This window comes from Pomacea canaliculata, linkage group LG12 (assembly GCF_003073045.1).
Source record: "Pomacea canaliculata isolate SZHN2017 linkage group LG12, ASM307304v1, whole genome shotgun sequence".
Taxonomy (NCBI): domain Eukaryota; kingdom Metazoa; phylum Mollusca; class Gastropoda; order Architaenioglossa; family Ampullariidae; genus Pomacea; species Pomacea canaliculata.
In genome coordinates, this window is record NC_037601.1 from 17768848 (window position 1) to 17790651 (window position 21804).

At 38.5% G+C, this 21804-nt stretch overlaps 1 protein-coding gene across 5 annotated transcripts; it reads right to left on the bottom strand.

Moving 5' to 3' along the window:
• Nucleotides 1-413: 413 nt before the first annotated feature.
• LOC112577300 lies at nt 414-21129 on the bottom strand. 5 transcript variants are annotated; one of them, XM_025260354.1, is made up of 14 exons: nt 20954-21129; nt 14259-14366; nt 13975-14016; nt 13248-13488; nt 12622-12797; nt 11753-11943; nt 10696-10855; nt 10461-10490; nt 10045-10203; nt 8682-8897; nt 8216-8329; nt 7519-7692; nt 5887-5987; nt 414-5622 (listed from the first exon to the last, which is right to left on the bottom strand). In XM_025260354.1, exons 2-14 carry the CDS (start codon nt 14314-14316, stop codon nt 4354-4356), a joined length of 2931 nt encoding a protein of 976 aa, XP_025116139.1. In that variant the 5' UTR covers nt 14317-14366; nt 20954-21129; the 3' UTR covers nt 414-4353. The 5 variants fall into 5 exon arrangements, with proteins under 5 accessions (XP_025116139.1, XP_025116138.1, XP_025116135.1 ...); XM_025260353.1 differs by having other exon boundaries at nt 7495-7692; XM_025260350.1 differs by having other exon boundaries at nt 7474-7692; nt 20954-21126.
• Between the last annotated feature and the right edge of the window lie 675 nt (nt 21130-21804).

Consider the following 21804-nt stretch of genomic DNA (forward strand, 5'->3'; position numbering starts at 1 on the left):
TGGGTGTTTTCTGGAAAGTTAGCACAAGGTTATATCAAATAATTAGTCCAGCTGTCGTATAAACGTGCAACATGCAGAGAGAAATGACTTTTTCTAGGAAGATCAACTCAATCCTGTTTTGGTGATGAGCACACTTTACTGTTGATCTACTGGATCACCCACTCACCACCAGGGCACAAGCCCTGTACAACAAGTGTCATTCAACTTGGAAGGTAGTCCCAATCACTTATATAACTCTTTGGCCCCCAACCATTTAGTTATTACAAAGAAGTCTGAGCAGTTATCTCCCCACCACCCTTCCATTATTAAGATTGAGAAGGTTCATAGTTCTTAAAAGTGTCCAACTAGACATTTTTGCCTAAATGACATCCTTTATTACCAATTCAAACAAGTGAAAACATAAAGATCAAGAAGACTTTGAGGCTGACTTTATTATAAAAACCAACCAAATATAAAAGTTTCAATAGGCAAAAGAAATTTTTACAAAATGGTAAACTGTAACACAAGATCAAAGTTCCCACCACTTTATTATTCTTGATACATTGATATTAATACTAACATAGTTAAATGCTGATATTAATAATAATATAGTTAAATACTGTAAACAATACTCTATGACCCATTAGCTATATAGTTCTTCATGTAGCTTTTTACATGAAAAATACAGTAAAAACTCACGATTAAGACTTCCTAGAAACTACCAAAATCGAGTTTAACTTAGAAGGGCCCTAGCAGGTAGATCAAACAGTCTGCTTTTATTCCATGAACCCTAACTTCAAACACCTATAAATTCATTCAAAATTTAACTAAATGCTCTTGAAAACCATATCATAGAGCATTTTTGTCATTTTCACTTTGACTTGGTCATCTTATTCTGCCATTGTTAAACTTGATTGAAGATTTCTTTATAAAGGTAAGAGAAATCAATACATGTAAATGAAGAGGCTCTCTTAAAAGGCACCATTTATATTTTTGAACATGATAATAGCGCCTAGTCAGTCACAATAATTTTGACAGACGTGACCTGCAAAAGACTGTTAATAAAGCACAATCAACTGATGTGCGCAAAATGGTAAAAAGACAATAATGAGCGGGCACTGGTCATTTCAACCAAAACCATATTCCCTTGGTTATATTAACCCTGTCATAACCATACGTCCTAGTTTGGGTATCCCAAACTGAAAGTTGAATCGACCAGGCACAGGCTAAATGAATGCCCATGGTGTAACACCTGGTTCATCAAATATATATGCACATAATTTGATCAGATCCTCCAAACTGAAGAATAATTACAATTTTTTTAATAATTGATAAAAAAAAAAAAAAAAACACACAAAAAAAATCAATGATTAAAAAGAAAACCATGGTGAGCACCATTGTGTAATTTGTTCTCTGAATGTGTTTTTGCTTAGTGAGATGGTAGCTGAACTTTTTCAAATAACGCATGGCTCTGTTGATAATATTTTACATTGATACATAACCCTACCATCTTTCAGGTCTAGATGGATTTGACTTTCAGCATTACAACAATAGAGTAGCTATAACTGGAGCAACACAGTTCGGGTCAAAATGACAGGTGACCCATAGAACAAGCAGTCTCTTTCAAAATGTACTTATTTTACATTCATTTCTCTAGTAAATTGTAAAATAAGGCAAGCAGCCAGAAGCAGCTTATTTTAAAATATACTTAATTTTTTTTCAACAGGCAACTTCAAAAAAAAAAAAAAACAGCATAGTAGTAAAGCACAAAGTGTCAGTCATAAGCTGGGTTGGGGAGGCAACAAAATATGTCTGTAAAAAAAAGTTAGGTCTTGAGGGGGTCATGATCAGGAAGGTGTTAAAGAGGTTTTTCTAATACATTTGGAATAATACGGGCTTCTTTGCTTCAAGACATGAGAGTCCATCTCTTAGTCCATCTTCAGCAAGCAAGAAATGGCAATACTTTACCATCTTTTATATATGTTAGAAAAATGTATAAATATATATATTATTTGAAATTGGAGTACAAACACAATATGAAAGTTAAAAAACAATCAAGAAAATTCCAGTTAAATTTTGACACATTTCTTGACTATAACAAATAATTATGGAATGCATTACTGGACTACCAAAAAAACTAGATTGCCAAAAATAAAATCTGAACAGAGATGATTCACTACTGGCATGCATGAAGGAGATGTTATCTAGGGTTATTGCATCATCAAGATGATCTGCTATTTATTATCCACATAAAACATGCCTGCCACTGGCTAAAATGTTACTTTTAAACGACTAAAGACCATGATGAATCATAAAATTATAATACTGTAAATTTAATACATTCCTTATTAGCATGTTACATTATTAACAATCTGTACCAAACAAAAGTGATTTTGTTTATATTTTTATTTGAGAGAAGTGGAGATTCCCTTTGTCTGCTAAATACAATCTTACTATAAAATTGCCTTATTATTATTAAAGAGCCCTTATACAGCACAATCTCGATGTGCCTCACAGCCCAAAACAATAAAAGGGGTAGAATTATTATGTGATGATCTTGCAAAGTGAATGGACAATGGATGCCCAGATTTGTCCATTCTTGTGCCTCTCTTGCACCACCAAATGCCATAACTATATATATATAAAAACAAAATTTTTTTTCAAATAAAGGCACCTTCACAGGAAAAAGAGACATCTTTCCATTTGTACATATATAACTTCATTTAGACCTTATTCCAAATGTACTTGCATATGAATGTGTGAGCTTCCTATAAACAATATGTTTGTTTTTTTTTTTTAATTAGCCTCGTTAATGAAACATGCATTACAATATTTACACATGCATTCACACACAAGTACAAGGATTTAGGATCGAAGCTACATTTAACCCATACCCTCTACATGTCTACATTCTGTGTTGTTTACTTTGAAGCACTAAGCTGCAAACATTTTAGAGTGACATTTACATAGTGTGGCATCTACTTTATGCAGGTGTATTTACAGTGGCCTTGTGCCATAGAAATAGTACATTCATTGTCAAACAAACATGTCTCCTGGTTTGCTATCTTCCAGCTGCAAACAAACAGATGCATTATCTGGATGAAATGGTTCTGCCTGTCCTTCTCTATTTGATACAGCACCTTTCCTTGACTCACCATTTGCATAGTCCTTTGGCGAACCTGTGGAAGTATCATGCACAATGCCAGGTTTGCTATATCTGGCCTTTGCTGTGGAACTTACATGCCCATCTCTGCTTGAATTTGGCTGCACCAAACGAGAGTCCATGGGTCTATTATGCCCAGAAAAGTGGTTGCCTTGGCTTATTCCACCCGCTGCCTGTTGTAATCCTCTAGCTGCGCTTCTGCTGTCAGGTTGTCCCCATGCAGATGGCGCTGCAGGCCCCATTCTGTGCGTACTGTTCTCATTGACAGCTGCTGTGTTTCTGGACGAATGAGGTGCTTTCTCGTGCAACTGGCCCCTCGGATAGTGAAATCCTTCTGATTGTGGAGGGCCTTCACCACCTTGTCTAGATGGTCTGCTACTGTTGTTACCAAACTGGTCTTCAGCTGCTACTTCTCTGTGTGGACGTGATCGCCCATCATGAGGCTGCATTCTGTGCTGCTGTGATGCATCAGACCAAGTACTTCTTCCATCTTGTTGAGGTGGCCTGTCACGACGATGACTGAATTCGCCAGATGAATCTCTAGGCTTTTGAGGCCTATTCTGTCCAGAAGGCAATCTTGCATGCTGTGGCAAATCAGGCCATGGATTTCTATTATCACCTTGTTGAGGTGGTCTGTCAAGGGCAGGACCACTGTTCTGACCTGCAGGGTTCCTTGAGCTTTTCAACCTTCCTCCTGAGCTCTCACTACGAGGTTCTGCATCTCTGGGTGGTTGACCAGAATGCTCCCTTTCATACTGATATGAATTAGGCTGCATATTTCTTGGCAGCATATCATGACTATGATTGTTCATTTGACCTGGCAGTTTCTTTGAGTTTTGGTCTGAAGCATTTCCAGTTGACTGTGTCAATTCTGGCCACTTGTCGATGCCACTCCTCCCGGTCTCCTGTCTGCCATGATTGAAAGAATTCACAGGAGGACTGAATCTGGGCTGAGATCCATCTTGCCTCTCTCTCATACCAGACGGTAAGGCACCTTCATATCCTGGAGAAGACCTTTCAGATCGAGAATTGTTTTGTCCATCTTTGGCTACATCATGCATGTGCCTGTGATTCATAGGGTGTGGAATATTTCTTCCTTCACTAGACATGCTTGACCTTGACTTCTGGATTTGCTCATCTTTTGTAGAGTTGTCTGGTCTTTGTGCATTTCCTTTCTTTGCTGCTGCTGAGAGTTATCTATCTTTGACCTCTCATGAGGATCCGACGTCTGACCCTGACTTATTTTTGCGTAATAAAGATTTTCTGGGACGAGGTATTGGTTTTGCCCCATCTTTCCCATCCAGGGCATGATCCCTGCCGGCATCTCTCTCAAAAGGTACACAACGCTCAGGCAAAGCTGCTGCTTCATTCCAGTGGCCTGGGGACAAAGCAGAATCATCTGCCACGCCACCATAATCTAGTCTGTTTCTTTTGTGCACAGACTGCCCATCTGGTAATGCGTGTTGTATGTTATCAACTGATTTACTCAGCATTTTAGTGGTTTGAAGTGGCTTCACACTAACTTCTTCTTCCTGTCTGCTGATGTCTACCATGGAACGACTTAACAGGCTGTAGGGTGTGTGACCATTCTTGCCAAGATTCCTCCTTTTTCCTCCATCATGGACCTTTCTGCCTTCTGCATCTAGTCTTGGCTGCTTTGACTCAGAAGCATTGGGGTTACGAGTGTATCTTTTCTGAGGTGTCGGGTCTCGTTGCCTTGAGGGCAGCATGTCTGCATCTGTGCCACACTGAGCAGACAAAATTCCCATTTTAGGAACATCTCTATCTCCTCGGCAGCTACTATCCACAGTTTGAGGAAGTCTGGGTGTGTCACTAGGTACAACTGGGGGAACACAAATTACAGGAGAGTTTTCAACATGACAAAATGTGCCCAATGAAGGGTCCTCTGTTATAGCTGCCTGTGAGAATCTCCTTGTATTTTCCAAATCTCTCGCAGAGCTCATTATGGATGGCGTAATCTGGTTTAAGTCTTCCTCATTTGCTTGTTGACTGCCTTTCTTATTATGCTTGTGGTTAAGTTGTTTGTTGCTTGGGCACTCACTCAGTGGCACTTCAACACTGCAAACGTTCTCATCCACCGGTTTTGCAATGCTTCGACGGGAATTGGGCTGCTCAACAGTCCCTTTAGGCGTCAATGCTACATTCCCAGGACTAAGCCTCGCATTGTGCCATGCATTAGCATGGTCCATGTCTTCACTGGAAGCGTCTGATGATGACACAGAGTTAATGCTGTGCAACTGATCCTGATACTCGTGATGATGATCATCACCAGGATGTGTGTCGTCACTGGAGTAAGAAGAGGAGAAGTGAGAGTGGGCAACAGTCTCTGGAGAACTGGAGTCTGAGGACAGGTCATGTGAACTGCTTGGGGGACATGACTCTGTTGGGGTCATGGTTTCCTCGTAGCTGGGTGGCTCCAGCAATCCAGTCAGAGGATTTGACTGTCGATCCGAAAAGGCCTGCAACCATGACAACCATTAACAGTAAGTTTGTTCTTGTCATTGCAGTTTAACAACAAAATTTTAAAGATGAAAATTGTTCCACAAATGCTCCCCTCAATGAAAAACCAAACCATTAATGCAATAAATGTAAGTTACATGCTTAGTGCAACAGACTTTGCAAATGGGCTGCACATTATTCCATTAATTCCTAAGCATTCCATCTTTTAAAATTAAACTGTAATGCATCTTTTCCTAAACACTAACTGTAACATAGTTACTCACCATATTCAGATAGCCAATAGGTGTGGAATGGAGAACATCATCATAAGCAGGTGGAGGTTCGAATGTTGCTCCAGGTCCCTGACCTCTTCTCCTATTATGACCTGCATATGAAAATGCTTCATCAATAGTCTGTAAGTTCTATTGGTGACAGAACAAACATAGAGCAAAACAGCTTATTCTCCATCACACTTCTTAAAGCCTGAAAGCCTGACAGTGTGATTACTGGCTTCTAGACACACACATGTACACACATTTTTTGAAATGTCAGACAGACAAAACCTGTAAATTCTGATACTAGCATCTTAGAACAAGCGTATTTTCAGCTGCCAGCGTAAAGCTCTGCTCACATGGGCAATTAATCACCATTTTCAAGGTAAAATGCTTAATTGCTCAACACATTAAAATAAAGTGTTTTGGCAAATTCACTAATGAATACTAAGCCTGTTGCACCCATGCAAGATAAAAAGTTTCTTCAAAACTCTGTATAATGAATTTATAAAACGTCTTGAAGAAAGGGGACCTATCTACGTACAGTCAAACCTTGGTATCAGAAATGCTGGTATATAAATTCCCAGTGTAAGAACTTTTTAATACCCTATCCTGCTGATAGAACCGCTAAGTTCTATTATAAGAAATAAGACAATTTTTTGTATTGGAATTCTGAACATACATGATGCATGAGTAGATTAACAATTCTATGTCAGGAAAAGAATAAATGAGTCACTAGAACATTGACAATCAACCCCACAGCATGCCAGTTTGAAACCTGTGTGGCACAGCAACTTTCCCCATTCAACCCAGCTGTCCAGAATGGGTACCCAACTCCACAGAACAGGGGTGGGAAACATCTGGCCTGCAAGCCACATAAGGCCCACAAAATCATTTGGTCTGGCCCAGCCAAAGCAATTCAGGTAGGACTTGAAATTCATTAAATCTGGGGTTTTTTTTTCATAGCAACATAAAGTTATACTGAGTCATAATAATAACATACATTTTAAAATAATGAAATTAGTCGATGTGGTACTAGCAAAACATTTCTAGCCATCCTTTTAGGATGAGCTATATAAAAGTTTCATTAAATATAGCAAGCTAATTTTCCAGTTGGCAATTTTGTATGGCCTGCGAATGATGCTACAAATATCCAAATGGACCTTTGAAGAGAAAAAGGTTCCCCACCCCCCAGCCATAAAGGGTTGGGGAAGCTAAGATAGTGAAGGAGATTGGCATTCCACACAGACCTCAAGAAAAAAGTGGTCTTTAACGCTTCATTTTCCAACCCTTTTCTTAACTGTGTGGCTAAACAAAGGCAATGCATTTTCCTGATGAATCTGAATTATTATTCAATGGTTAATTAAAAAAATAATTGCTGCTGACCATCTTTTATATTACAGTGACCTATTTATTTGATATGTAGATGTTATACAGTTTGAAAAAAATTATTTAGGGAAAGTATGCAGGATTTGGGTATGTCAGAATGAGAAATTATTCCCATAAGAGTAATGGAAACACAGTTCCAAAAATGACTATCTGAAACAAGTCATGTTCTGATACCAAGGTTTGAATGATTTACGCAGACATTTTACATACGCTGGCGGCTGCTGACTGTACCACTGATGGTGCTGACATGCTGACCGAACCGGCGAGATCGGTGAGCTTCGATGGACAGCTTACGACAGCGCCGAATGAAGATGACCAGAAGGCAGATGACAACCAAAAGAAAGACAGACACCACAATCGGTATAATGATGCCCACACTTAGGGTGCTACCATACTGGATTCCTGATCCACCATTGGAAGTAGTTGGCCCTAAAATTCAAAGGAACATTATTACTTTTGCTGGAGATAATAGATACTGAAATATTTATCACAAAGCTTCTTCATACTAAACGTTTACATATGGTTGGGAGCTTGCAAAATTCACTGCATCACAACAGCTATACTAGGGGATTACAGATGTCATTATTGTATAAAATATTGCAAGTGCATTTGCTCTTTACTCATCTCTGCTTGTGTCTGAACTACACTTACACATATATTTCTGAAATATTTTATTTACATACATAGGTTTAATGAATGAAAAATTAACTCAGTCATAGTGCCATATAAAAAATTATTTCAAGACATTTAACACTATAGAAAATTCATTCCACTTTTGAAAATAGCTGTTTCTTCCCAAGCACATAGTTCTTGAGGAAGTTTGAAGTCTAACTGCTTTTAGCAGCAAACACTCAGGCCTACTGAAATTGGCATTTCAGCTGTCATGAATAAGAAAATGTTGACTCAAATTATCCACATTTAAAACTCAGAAAACATTTGCCAAAAGACTTACCACACAACAGGTATGATTCATCAGAATAGTCCCCACAGTGATCAATACCATCACATCTGAGATACGAAGGAATACACATTCCATTGTCGCAAAGAAACAAGTTTTTGCAGTTGTCTGAAAAATGAGAGGAGTGAGATATATCTACAAACTGAATCTACAACTGCAAAGGAAACATAAACAGTTGTTTCTGACATTTTTGTCAAGATAGGACTGTCACTCTTAGGACTACCCCACCCCCTTCACTTATTTCTTTAGTGTTTTTAATAGTTTTCTCATTTCTAGCCAAGGGATTTGTGTGTGATTGGTATTAAAATGACTACTTTTGGTTTATTACAAATCTTTACAACACTGGACTTTTCCCACCTAATTTGTCATCCCAACGAAACACTGGAGCAAAGAAGATACCAAGAGAGACCACTTTTATAACTTTTTAGTGTTGTGCATGTTCGTATGAATCAATGATTACCTGTCTTGAATGATGCAAAGGCGAGTACAAAATCTCTCGAGCCACTGTAGTGTCCCTTGAGGCGCACATAAAATCCTTCTCTTGAAATTAAAGTATTGAACCCTGGTGTGTCTCGAGGGTTTGTGCTTGGATTAGCTGTTTCCTCAATATGACCTACTGAAGTAAGACCACTTCGGATCTCCAGCTGATTGATTTGATAGGGACTGTTATACATACCTGCAAATAAGAAACACTCTATTCTGTTATAAAGGCAGACAATCTGGACATGCAAACATGTATTTTCAAAGTAAAATATAATTATTAATAGAAATAATAATATGTGGGAATTTATAAAACACAATATCTCAGCCAAAGGCTGACTCATTGCGCTGAACAAAATCACGAAATAGTAAAACGAAGAACAATGCAAGGACTTGGTGCGTTCCAGCAATAAAGGTTCATCACTGTAGCTTTTAACAATAACGACTCCAGAGAATAAGGTAAGTTACATCAGGAGAATACTGGGAAGATATTGAGTAATCTTGAGAATATGAAGAAATGTTATCAAATGAAACTGGAAGAGGGTGATCATCACTTCAGTTTATTCAATGCAGCACAAGGTCGCTGCTGAAGCGAGTGAAGCATGATGCAGTTGAATCCAGCCAATAGATCCGAACAGTTTGCACTTAAAAATAACATTATATAAAGTCCTGTTACAAACCAGAAGAGGAAGAAAACACAGCAGAATCACATGTAAACATGAAAGTCTAACACTTTATCCAAGTTGAAGCATGACTACAAAACATAAACAAACTCAAGGAGAGCCAATCCCTTCAGCCTCTCAGAATCAATTAATAATAAATGCTGCTGAAAAACATTATATTTACAGTATTCTTTTGTGCTAAAATCAGTTGCACCCCTGCTTAGGTACAGGATAGTACTGATAAACCAGCACAATGTTTATGCTCAAGGAAAAAAATCAATTACAGGTGCATTTGTAACAAGTAAAATGTGAGTTGATTAAACACCAGGGTAACTGTGATGTCCTACCACATAGCACACATTCGCATACTTCTTTGGAGATAACATGAGCACAGCCACAAAATGTTATACCTGATGGATGTCTAGCCCACAGTGCAGCTAGCACTGCAGAGGGTGTACTATGCAGAAAGTGGGGTGCAAACACACTCCTCCCGCCACATCTACTACAGGTTAAATAATTAGACTAGCATGTAAACATAAACAATACATACATATACAGGCACACATACATTAGAGGGGCATCTCAATGAATATTTGCAGACAATGAAAAGTTAGTATTGCAATGTAACAATGTACACATTCTGTTTTATCACTGATGTAAATGCTCAGGAATAAACAATACCTGTTCCTGATATGCTGTAGTTGATAACTTTCACCACGACTCCATCATAACTCTTGTGTTTTTCAATAACCCAGAGACAGTCATAGTAGTCACGTCCATTGAATGTGGGATTGAAGGAAATGATTCCACTTTCCCTGTCAGTTATCCAGTCACCACAATCTGTAGGGGGGAAAGTTAAACTGAAGAATACAATACAGCACAGAACACAAAAGTTCAATACTTCACTTTCATACAATGAACAGATTAATGTGCAACAGGAGTTAAACTTCATAAGACAGACCCTGTAAGCTCTCCTAGTGATGACTTGGTATCGCAAAAGTTACACAGTTATAGTAGTACGTTTTCATGTCATAGAACCTCCCTACATAAAGATGAAAATGAATAAGAGCAAGAGAAGTGCATACAATAAAACTTACTTGTAACAACAGCTGGCATGTCATAACGATCTGTTAAAAAAAACAAAAAAAAACAATCACCAATTAGCATCACAAATGGTTACCTTACAGTATAGTCAGGATTAGTTACGGTTTGTATCAATTTACTTCAGACAAAATTTGAAGAATTAACCACAATACCTGCTTTATATGCCAGATAAGGAAATGGCTGTTTAGATCAATTTGAGTAACCTAAAGGAGCAAAATGATGACAAACCTTTTTCTTTGAAAAATGAGTATGTGGCCTTAAAGCCAATGTGGTCTCCAAAAGAGTATGATCCAGTGTTAAACGTCATCACCAGCTGAAAGCTATTGGAGATGATCCAGGGTCGACTACTTGATCCTTTAACTGGGCCAACAATATTGGCACTATCAAACTGTAATTAGATGAAAGTGTCATATATATGCATTTGTGCCAATTAATACTGGCCTATCGATATATGTGTGTGTGAAAGAATGTATGTGCACAGGTATGCATATAATAGCACAAATAAGGATTGGGAGCAAAATAAAGTTTTGTTTTTAATTCATATTTATATACATGATGAGAGACTGTGTACACATACTTGCACATACATAAGCATTCCTATATTTTATTCCAAAAATAAATACTGCTTATTTATGCAGTAGTTTACCTCACCAACAAAGGCAAGCTCAAGGTACTTTACACTGATACAAAACATACACCATCACACCATCTCATAATCTTGCATGCTTTAATTTGCTAAAAATAATATAAATACAGTGAAAGCAGATATTTAAATTTCATCAGGGAAAGATTTTTCAACAGTCTTTTCCAAGATGTTTGTTCTCTAACTGGTTGAAATTAACGTAAAAGTAGTGTTTACAATTTGAAAGAAAAAAAAAAGATTCCAGCTGACACCCATAGTGATCTTATTTCTCTATTGATTAACCAGAAAAAATTAATTAATGGAATTAAACAATCACTAATTCTATTCTTTTTACAAATGTCTTTACTCTTCCTTTTAAGTCAACACTTGAAAATTTATACTTCACACAATTATCTTATTTTTCTTAAGAGTCAATTATGGCCAGTTAATGAAGAAAGAAATTGAAGCATCACATCTCATATACTTTCAACCCATAATGTATGCTACCAAAACCAGTTCATCTGAGTTGTTCATTTCATCTTGATATCAATCCTGCTAAGAAAATGTTCCTCTCTTTTAAACAACTTTCATAATCTTAAACAACTCCATTATAAAAGGTAACATTTTAATGAAATGTTTTTCCAAAACCAAGAAAATACTCACAGCTAGAGAAGAGGTATCTGCCAACTGCCAGTCATCAAACGAAATAGTAATGAACTCATCTTGGGAGGCACAAAGAAATATGTATTTGTATACTTCTGAATTAAGAGCATATTCGTTTGGGAAAAATGGAGATGTAAATATATATTTTTTCCCCACATCAGTTGAAGTGGCTTGAAAGAAAGAAGATTTCACTGAAAAGAAAAATTAACATCATGGAGTCATAGAAATCTAAATTTTGTTAAAATTTTTCTCCTTAACATAACAGAAAGATGAAATAATAACAGTTTATTCCAGCACCTGTGGTTTACCAAAGTTGAGGAATGGGGTTGGGGCAGGCAGTCATCACGGGTGCCACAAGGGAAAAAGTTTCAAGACTTGCGTACATTAGATCCTTAAATACATCAGATTTCTATTCTTTAGTTTCTAATTATTCTCAAGTCTCGTATTTCCATGGCTGTTTTCCATTTCTGATCTTTAAATTAACAGAAATTAATGACTTGGCCCTTTAATGTCCAGTTTTTTATTTCTCTTCTACAAAATGACCTATTATTTTAGTTGATGGAAACCAGAGGCACAGTTTGTTTCATTTGCCATTGGAATCAAAAACCCTGGTACACCACCACCCAGCATAAGAGACGAACGTAACAAAAATTATCAAACAAACCAGAAAATGTAACTGCACAGACCTCATCAGTGTACACATTTAAGTTCTAACAAATATTTTCAATAACATTCTAAATGGTTCACCATGTCTGAGATAAACATATTTTATTATCATTGTGCACTCCTTGCACCACCAGTTCACAAACATGATAGTGGACTGATCAGTTATTTATTATTCTGGATTATAAGTAAGTCGAAGTACTTACCTTCTGAGGAAATGTTAATCTTCATGAATATTCTGTTTTCGACACTCTTGTTGGCACAGGCAATGACATAGAGGAATCGTGACTGGGTCACATAGTCTTCAAAAATGGTTTCATTGCTGTAAGACCTCGCAGTTTGATTGCTGTAGTCTCGGTCATATAAGTGTAGGTAGGTGCATCTGGAAACCAAAATTAAAAAGGTTCAATATTTTAGCAATCAAGTGTGGCAGCAATCTAGGTAGCTGCCTTTTATCTCAGCAATTCTGCCTAGCTGATCATGAGTAAGATAACATGACTAGCAACATCATGTCCAACGAAAAACAAGCTTACTACCCTGCACATTCATGATCATGATGATAACTTAATTTTCCTATGTGTAGGTGAGCTCAGACTGCTGTGCCCACAAAATAAGAAACAAGAATGGTGGTAGGTAGGGGATGAATTGGTGTTTTACGCTTGAAATACAAGGCCAGGGAAGGAGTGTTGACAAAAATTTCTTGTCTCTAATTCATGAGAGAGGTCAGCACGAGCAGATCGAAGAGACTGCCTGGGGTGACAGAACATCGGTAGCTCTGACAGGTAGGCCAAATATTTTTTCTGAAGAATGGTAATGCTACTGAAGAACATACCCTGGAGCACACCATCCATCAAAGCGTAGATAATTTTCTGAGGGGGCACACTGATAGAACTGAAATGTTGACAAAGGTGTTACACGCAGTCGACAGGATTCACATGTTGAAAACCTCATAAGACACATCGGTGGTTTGCTTGGCCCTGTCCAATTGACATAGGCCATAATTTTGTCACCAGCAGAAGACAGATGTGCTCCATTGGGTTCAAAGCCTGGTACTTTTTCACAAAGGTCTATCTCTGCAATGAAAAATATAAGCAACATTCAGAAGTGTCTATAACAGAAAAATAGATAATCATCAATAACTTTTAATTTATTTGTCCTTAAATAACCTTTTTCTACTTGTAAATATGATTATTATCTTTGCCGTGGTTCCTTTAAGAGTTATACATATAAAATCAATACAGCTCTTTGTCTATGACGCAAACACTTTTGGCTACTTGTGACTGTTACATCTTTATTTCACAAAAGTCATAAAATGCATGACACATTTTAATTACTGCACCATGATAATAACCAAAATGATGAAATGAAAATGTCTGTTCTACATAAGAAACTTTTGGGGTTTTTTTTTTTTTTTTTTGGAGTGCCAATTTCTTTCAGAATTCTTTATGTAAAGTCAACTTTGTGTAATGAGAATTTGTGTAAAGAAGAAAACACTGATACACATTTGCACACAGTAGATGTTCACACTCACACCCTGGTGACTTAAGATCAGATCTTACCTGCCCTCTGATAGTCTGGCTGTCCATCAATGCACAAAACCACTAAAAGAAAAAAAAAACCTCTTACATAATGTCTATTTTATTCCCAAAAATGTAAATAAACATATTACCTAATCATTTATCTTGCAACAACTGTCTAAAACTTAATACTCTGTAAAAGTATTTATTATTTCGCCTACACATGTTGATCAAGTCTTTCTCATTATTTAACAAAGCTTAGTGAATTTCTTGTAAAGCTTAAATTAAGAATGATCCTATACAAAAGTCACAACTGAAAAACAAACCTGTTATGAGGCACAAGATAAGCTTGTTCATTCCATTCTTATAGCTTGCCATGTTCATTGCATTTGTTCAAATACCATTCCCTCAAGGCATTTCATTTACAAATTGATCTGAAAACAAATAAATTTGCATTTAAAGATTATTTCACTAAACATGAAGACAGCAGGAGGGGGCTGGGCTTTGGGGAAAAAAACCTACATTCCTCCTGAAAAGCATTCTTTGAAACTAAACTGGAATATCTGTTCCCTGACTAGGTATAAACACAGAGGGACAGCAATGACCAGATTCAGGTCTAAGTAATGTGTACATGTGCAACCATTAACATTTTCTTGTAAATAGTCTTTCAAATATATGTCATAACATTAAAATTAAATACACGGAATGTTTAATTTCTCTTTACTAGGAATTCTTTCTCGCCAAAGATTTTATGTTTTACAAAAAACTTCAATGGGTATTTTTTTTTTAACTTAGACTTATTTAAGAGGCACACTGCGGTTTTGCGTTGATTTAGGTTAGCTTTCAGATTTATCAACCCAGCATTACCGACCTGCCTAGCATTACAGATATGTGGGTATTTGATTACAAATGACATCCTGATTACAGGATGCCAATTCCCAAGGCCCCCTCTTTGCTCTGTTCAGCCTTCAAACACAGATGTGGCACAGACAATGGAGGTCAAATCTCAAACATTATCTAAGCTCATACAGCTTTGAAGATGTTCCTGTTTGAGGGTGTGAACTGTATGGGAAGAGTTAGAAGACGTGTCCTCAAGGGAAAGCCCACTGGGAAGACAGGCTGCATATGTTGATGGATCTTTAAACTTGAAATTACATATTTAACCTATTTCTGTGCACACCTGTGCGATTCCTATTTGAAATATTATCTTTCACCAGTGAAGAGTTATTTAATCAAATTTTGTGAATTAGTATCTTGAAATGAAACCGTCATTTTAAAAGAATTGTACTTTTGCTGGTCTGGAACAAGAAACAATGCAATTTATTCTGCAGGACAAATACAGACAAAAGTGTACTTTTGTCATTGATGTCAACACTAGCTGTAGCTTCAACATATATGATCCATATTATCATCTGAATTATTCAGCTGAACAGAACTAGATTTTGGATTGCATCTTGATGGTACTGAACTGTACTCAGCAGCATGAAGCAAAATAGTTGTATAAAATCGGACAAAAACAAATGGTTAAGAGGAGTTGGGGAAGGGGGACATTCCGTGCCCTTGCTGGCACCATAGCTTTGCCTTTTCCAACAACGGTTGACGACCCGTGGTTGTTCCCATCCGTGACGCTAACTACAGAGGTGACCTTCTCCATTTTTAATGGCCGGTGTGCTTAGTGATGACATAAAGGCCGTCACAAACTGACAAACTTGCATCCGCCCTATGAAAGACTAGAAAGGGTTGTTCCCTGGAGATGAAGAGCCGGGATCACAGTCAATAAAACGGGGTCACAGTCAATAAAACGCAGTCTGTCCCCTTCCCGAGATGCCTTCAAATAAATGTCAACACGCAGGTCATCAAGGTACAATCACATGCCTTTCCCACTTTCGACAGTGACATCTGCCACAGGGTTTAGTAAATAAAATTGGTGGAGTCTTTGATCGGGATGGATCTTGTAAACTATATACTTGATTGTCAGACCACACATTATTCTGATGTCCAGTGATGAAGAGAATAAGGTCAACACAGACGTCATCACCGGCCTTGAATCGGTGGGAATGCCAGACTTTGCGATGTTTGAAAGATCGCGCTGTTCACGTGAATAAGCAATCCTTCTCGACCTTTAGGTCACCATGCACACAGTCCATCCTTTGGAAAATAGCACATGCGGTCACAGGTGCACACCTGCCGGGAATCTGTTCACCCAGGTGCTATGGGCCATGCAAAACACATTCATTCAGTACACAAGGTGAGATAAGAGTACAGGTAGATGTAGGAAGAACTCCATATTCTGTCATTTGGTATGTCATAGAATTAGAGCGCTGTACTAGCTTGCTAAACCTATCTCCCCTTCCTTAGTGTTATCTGCATCCAACACACTTTTTTCTGTCAGGAAATCGACTTTTCACCTCAATAACCACTATTGCTGACTTTTCTAAACATTTTACAAAACAAAATGTGTGCAGTTCTGATTACCAACACTCTTCGAGAACAGATTTCCGTCCTATACATCTCAACCTCAACCATGTACACAACCTTTCACTGTCGCCATGACATGGTGATTCACGAGGCACACAGGTCTGGGGAAGATAAAACAAAAAAAAAAAAAAGAGGAAAAAAAATCACAAAGACATGCACCTAGTTGGTTGGTACAATAGTGACTGATAACACGAAGAAAGGAGAGTTGCAACCCCCAATAAAATCGGGCCCCAAGTACCATAAATACAAGGACTGGTTCGTGAAACCAGGATATCAGTGTACTTGAGTGAAGGAATAGTACTTGAGTGAGGAAACAGTTTTACAATCGAGGTCCACCATCTAGCTTGTAAAATAGTCTTTCCTGTAAACACATGTATTAAAAAAGAATCATTTTAAACTTTAAATCATAAAATTGATCATGAAAATTATGGCAAAACACAAATCAGAGATAACAAAAACCGCCTCCCAACCACCCCACTTCTTCAGATCCTTCCCACTATTGCACGGGAGACAAAGTGTTATGATGTGAAAGCTTTTCATTCACTTTGCCAAAGTCGAACGAACCGAATATTAGGATGGTATCAGTGAACAAGATCCAAAGTTTACAAAGGAGTAAACAAGTTTACAAATAATGTCGATTTCACGAAATCCTGCAGATTCCTTAATGGCCACCCTTTTAAGATATGGTAACATGGACAAGGTCTCAAGAGATTTATTTCTAGGTGCAGAACTAATCGGTGGTGTATTATGGCAGGAAATATACCCTGAAGCTTTTAATAGACTATCCAAGCCCTCTTGTTAATCTAAAAATAAACATTGCTGATGATAACATTGAGAAAAAAAAATCGTGGAGCTCTGACCTTCCATTTAAACTTCTATCCCCTCAAAAATGGAGTGTTCTTTTTCTTTAAAATGCACGGAGGTCTCTGTTACAGTTTTTATGTTGAGTTCATCTAGTTTCTTCACAAGAGTTAAGGAGCAAATTCCTGCAACAAATGTCCGTTTGCTGCGCCGTGTTCTCTATAAATCCCTGTGCAGCTTTTCTCACGAGCAGGTCACACAATCTCCTACCGCCCCCTTCACTCCTTCCTTGCTCCTAACGACCTGTCACTTGTCACAGGTCAAAAAAGGTCAGCATGTTTCTCTAACCAGGGTGCTGCTCACTCCCTTGCCCTCTTGTTTTCTTGCTCTTTTTTTTAATTTCGTCTTTTTGCAGACCATGAGTGGTGAAGAACACCTGTGTAAACCATTTCAACAGTCAACATCTGCCCAGGAAGAGAAGTTTTCACACGGCCCCATAGCACACCTACGTTGATTCCATCCTGGCATCGCAGGGGGTATAGCTGCATAAGTTCCTAAACCTGGCAACGAATCTGGCAACTTTTTTATTTGAAAAATCCCTCCCATTCCATTTATGCCTTGTACGTGCTGACGGGAACGAAAACAGTTTTACCTTATATTAAAACTGTGTGTCTTTTAAAAGTTCTAAAATTTGTTGCGCATTGTGTTGATTATCTAAGTATGTAAAAGGCCTAAAAGTATTTAAAATCAGAAATGTGTTGTGCAACTGGCCCCACAGAGGATGAGATACGGCGCAGGCCTGACAATCGCCAACATGGGATGACACAAGGAGCGGCGCCAACGGCTTCCCCAACGGACATCAACAACACCGCCGCGCCGGCGGCTTAATAAACATGACCTCATCTACCCCCGAGTAGCCCGACCAGACCAGCCAGTGGCCTCTGCAAAAACAATGTCTAGTTTATCCGACAAACGACAGCTTGGGCACGGACAGACACGGACGGTGCTGAGGCTGACCGAGGGCAAGCCAGGGAAGGTGGCAACAAGAGCTAACAAGGTCAATGATGTTGCGTTGTTGCCAGCCATGCACGCAACCCACCATTCCAGCTTCATGCACAGAATCTATTCATTCTCTTTGCCACTCATTTTTAGTTGCATGGTCAACGATCTACTAGGGAATTTATGTACTGGTATGAAAACTGGTTGAAAACAGGGACCGTCTGTAAGACCCTTACAATATAGTCTAGTTGTGTGTGCGATGCTACCAGGCACGTGCTGTTGTGTCAGGTGCGACGTCGTATGTGCTTCACACACAGAGACAGAGTGATAATCCGAGACAAGAAAGAAAATCCTGTCAAGTTGAATAAACACAGGCCAAGGTGTTATGAAATTTATGACTGCTAAAACCGTCTGTCCAACGTCTTCACTGGCGGTACTAAAATACCTATCGCTTCAGGCCCTCCGTGGCAGTCAGTCACTTATTGGCATGATTCCAAAATACAGTCGGCGGCAAAGCCTTGACATCGTAGCTTGCAAGTCATAAGACGTGTCATGAAACGGTTCAACGGAGAGAAGTTACAACTGTAAAAACTGGTCCAAGCTTCCGCTTGTGTGGTGCGTGGCTGGGAACAACGCCATCAACGTCAAACGCATCGTCACGTGACATAACAGCCAGTGAAGTAAAGAATCTTCCGCACTGTGGCTCTATGATCGGCTTACCTAAAAATCATCAAAATTATAAAGTAAATGTCAGCTTAAACGTTTACAGTTCACCACAGTTTTCAGAAGATCAAGATCTCAAGAATAAAGGCTCAGCAAAAAACACCAAAGTCCCACAAATAACTTGCCATGAGTAGCTTAAAGCCCTAAAACATATAGGTCAGAGGCAATTTGTAAGACACTTTGCAATAAACTGGGCACAAGTGCTGATATTCTGTCATTACTAGTTATCAAATGTTTGTGACACAGATTTACATGCATTCCATCATACTAATCAGCTTTTTTCTATCAGGAATGAAAATAATAGTAACACAGGTACACTAATGTTTACCTGTTTCTGCTACTGGTCCATGAAACAATATGTGCATGGGAAGGAGAGAGAGAAAGACGTCTGAACCCATCCCCTTCAAACTTTATAAACAATAAACATTATTTTTATGGGTTTGTTTTTAAAAATCAGACAACCAAACAATGCTAATTTTTGTGATGCTGCTTAAAATGTGACTCATGCAATGGTAGTGGCTTTTATTTTCAACATCTAAATGTCTACTAGCATATTGTGCCTCAAATCAAGATTTGGTTACTTTTATTAAAAAATGATGCTTATTTCAAGCACACCATATAAAATAATTCTCAACAATAGTTTTTGGTCAACAAACTACAGTCCAACCTCACTCACATTTTTTTTAAAAAAGCTGTGAATACATCCTTAAAGGGACTTTACAGCTTCCCTGCAGTTTCATTTCAGATATTCACTGAAAGCATAACACTATGATTTATGTCAGCTTATCAGGAAGTCCAATGACACTAGCATTTCAATAAATTACCATAGCTTCAGGATAGCAGGTAAGAGAAATACACACCTAAGTTTCTATCTAGCCTTAACTCAAATCACTGCTAGTACAACACATTTTTTTTTCTAAATGCACAGAATCACAAATACTGTATGTTTCTGCTTCAACCTAACTTTCTGCCATATTCAAGGTCAATAGCGAAAATATAAAGAACCATTCCCCAAAAAGGAAAACGGAAATGCTATATGCATGCGCTTACATTTGCATGAGTCACTATAAGGAAAACACTGGTCACTTTACCTCCACTATTATACCATGTACATCCAGACTGCCCATTCATGCTACTCAGATTGAAATCCACCTATATAGAAAGTACATCTTTATTTCAAAGTGGATTTCATGTCACTAAAGATTGCTAGTAATCCCCTAAGGAACAAAGTCCCCAACAACTTTCAATTTTCAAAATGCTTTGAGCATGAAAAAAAATAAGCAGCATTTAAAATAGCCATAAATACATCAACAATAGCATGCCAAGTTTCCATGATCACTCCTAGTTTACAACAAATTATCTAAGTGTTATTTGCCTGGCGACTGACTTTTGCAGGAGGTGAGTGGCTGCTCCAGCCATTAAAACACGGGTCTGTATGGTGTAAATCCATAATTTATCCATATTGCTGCAATAAACGGCTGTCAACAAAAGCAATATAACCATCGACTCGGTATTGCCCAAGAACATATCCCTAGTGCCGAGTAAAGCAGAAGCTAACCAAAGAAAACCTACCTTTGAAACTCGATCGGATGTAAACAAATTATTATTCTGATTTTTGACTGGCCACAAGCAAACAATGATCAGAGCTTAATCCCTACACTGAACAAAAAGGACAAATATCCGGGTGTCAAAGTGACCTGCTAAAAATATATTCTAGGGCGCCGACAGGCAACGGTCACCGATGTTCGCTTCCGCTGTTTGTTTGTGTGTGTTACTGTACATGAGCAGGCTAAGTACCAATGTTACAATAAATGAGATTATTCAGTCAGGCACGACTGGTCTCAAGCTAGAGACGGTCGAGAAATGGTTCAGTGATCTGTGCGGGTTAGGTTCACGGACAGTTAATCTCTGCCATGACAAACACAATCGCATGAAGCCGAGCGTCGCGCGGTGGCAACAACAAGTTTTCAACTCGCACAAAAGAAAACAAAACCAAGAAGGGGCACCAAGTTCAACTCACCTTTCCTTGTGTCCACTGCGACAGCCCGCTGACACGAAAAGCGAGAGAAGCTAAGCCATGACACAGGTGTGCGCCTGTCAAAAGGATAAGCCATGAGACACTGCGCAGAAACCAGACGACATGATGGCCGGGGACAGCATAATCTGATGACGTATACCCAGGTAACACCCCGCCTCGCAGGTGACAGCCAGGAGCACCACACGGCAGGGAGCACAAAGAGGACGGGGTGGGTGTTGTGGTTTGGAGGGGAGGGGGAGGGGTTGTTAACAGCACGTACGACGGATCAGTATTGTGAAGTTATGGCGACACACCGTAGAGAACGATACAGGTGAGAGACTGTTGCTGGACCAGGAAGTCACATGCTTAATTTAGCGCACTATGGATTTCCTCACTGGAAATAATAGACTAACCGAAATAGATTAAGCAATATATGTTTACGCCGAAGAGCAATGAATTAAGGAATAATAATCATAATAATTAAATTTGGAGAATGCACTTCGATCTCTGTGCGGAGGCGAGCTAAGAGTACACGAGAGAATGAGAGACTACAATTAATGAACCGAAAGTTAACCGTACAGCCAAGCATCAGCAAACGGATGATACCGTGGCAAACATGAACGAAATCGGTGAGGAAAAAAGGGAATTTGGGAGTGAGCGGAATAAAAAAAGTAATTTTTCTAGACCTAATTATAGAGACTCTTCTCATATAACAATAGCATAATTTTCTGAATGGGAGATCTCACCTACCCCAATAGAGAAAGTCAAAAGAAACATGAGAACTAAAGGAGAAACTGTCCTGGGACAGCATAGCTGGACTTGCTGCTGACAGATAAAAATGGAATCTTCAGTGG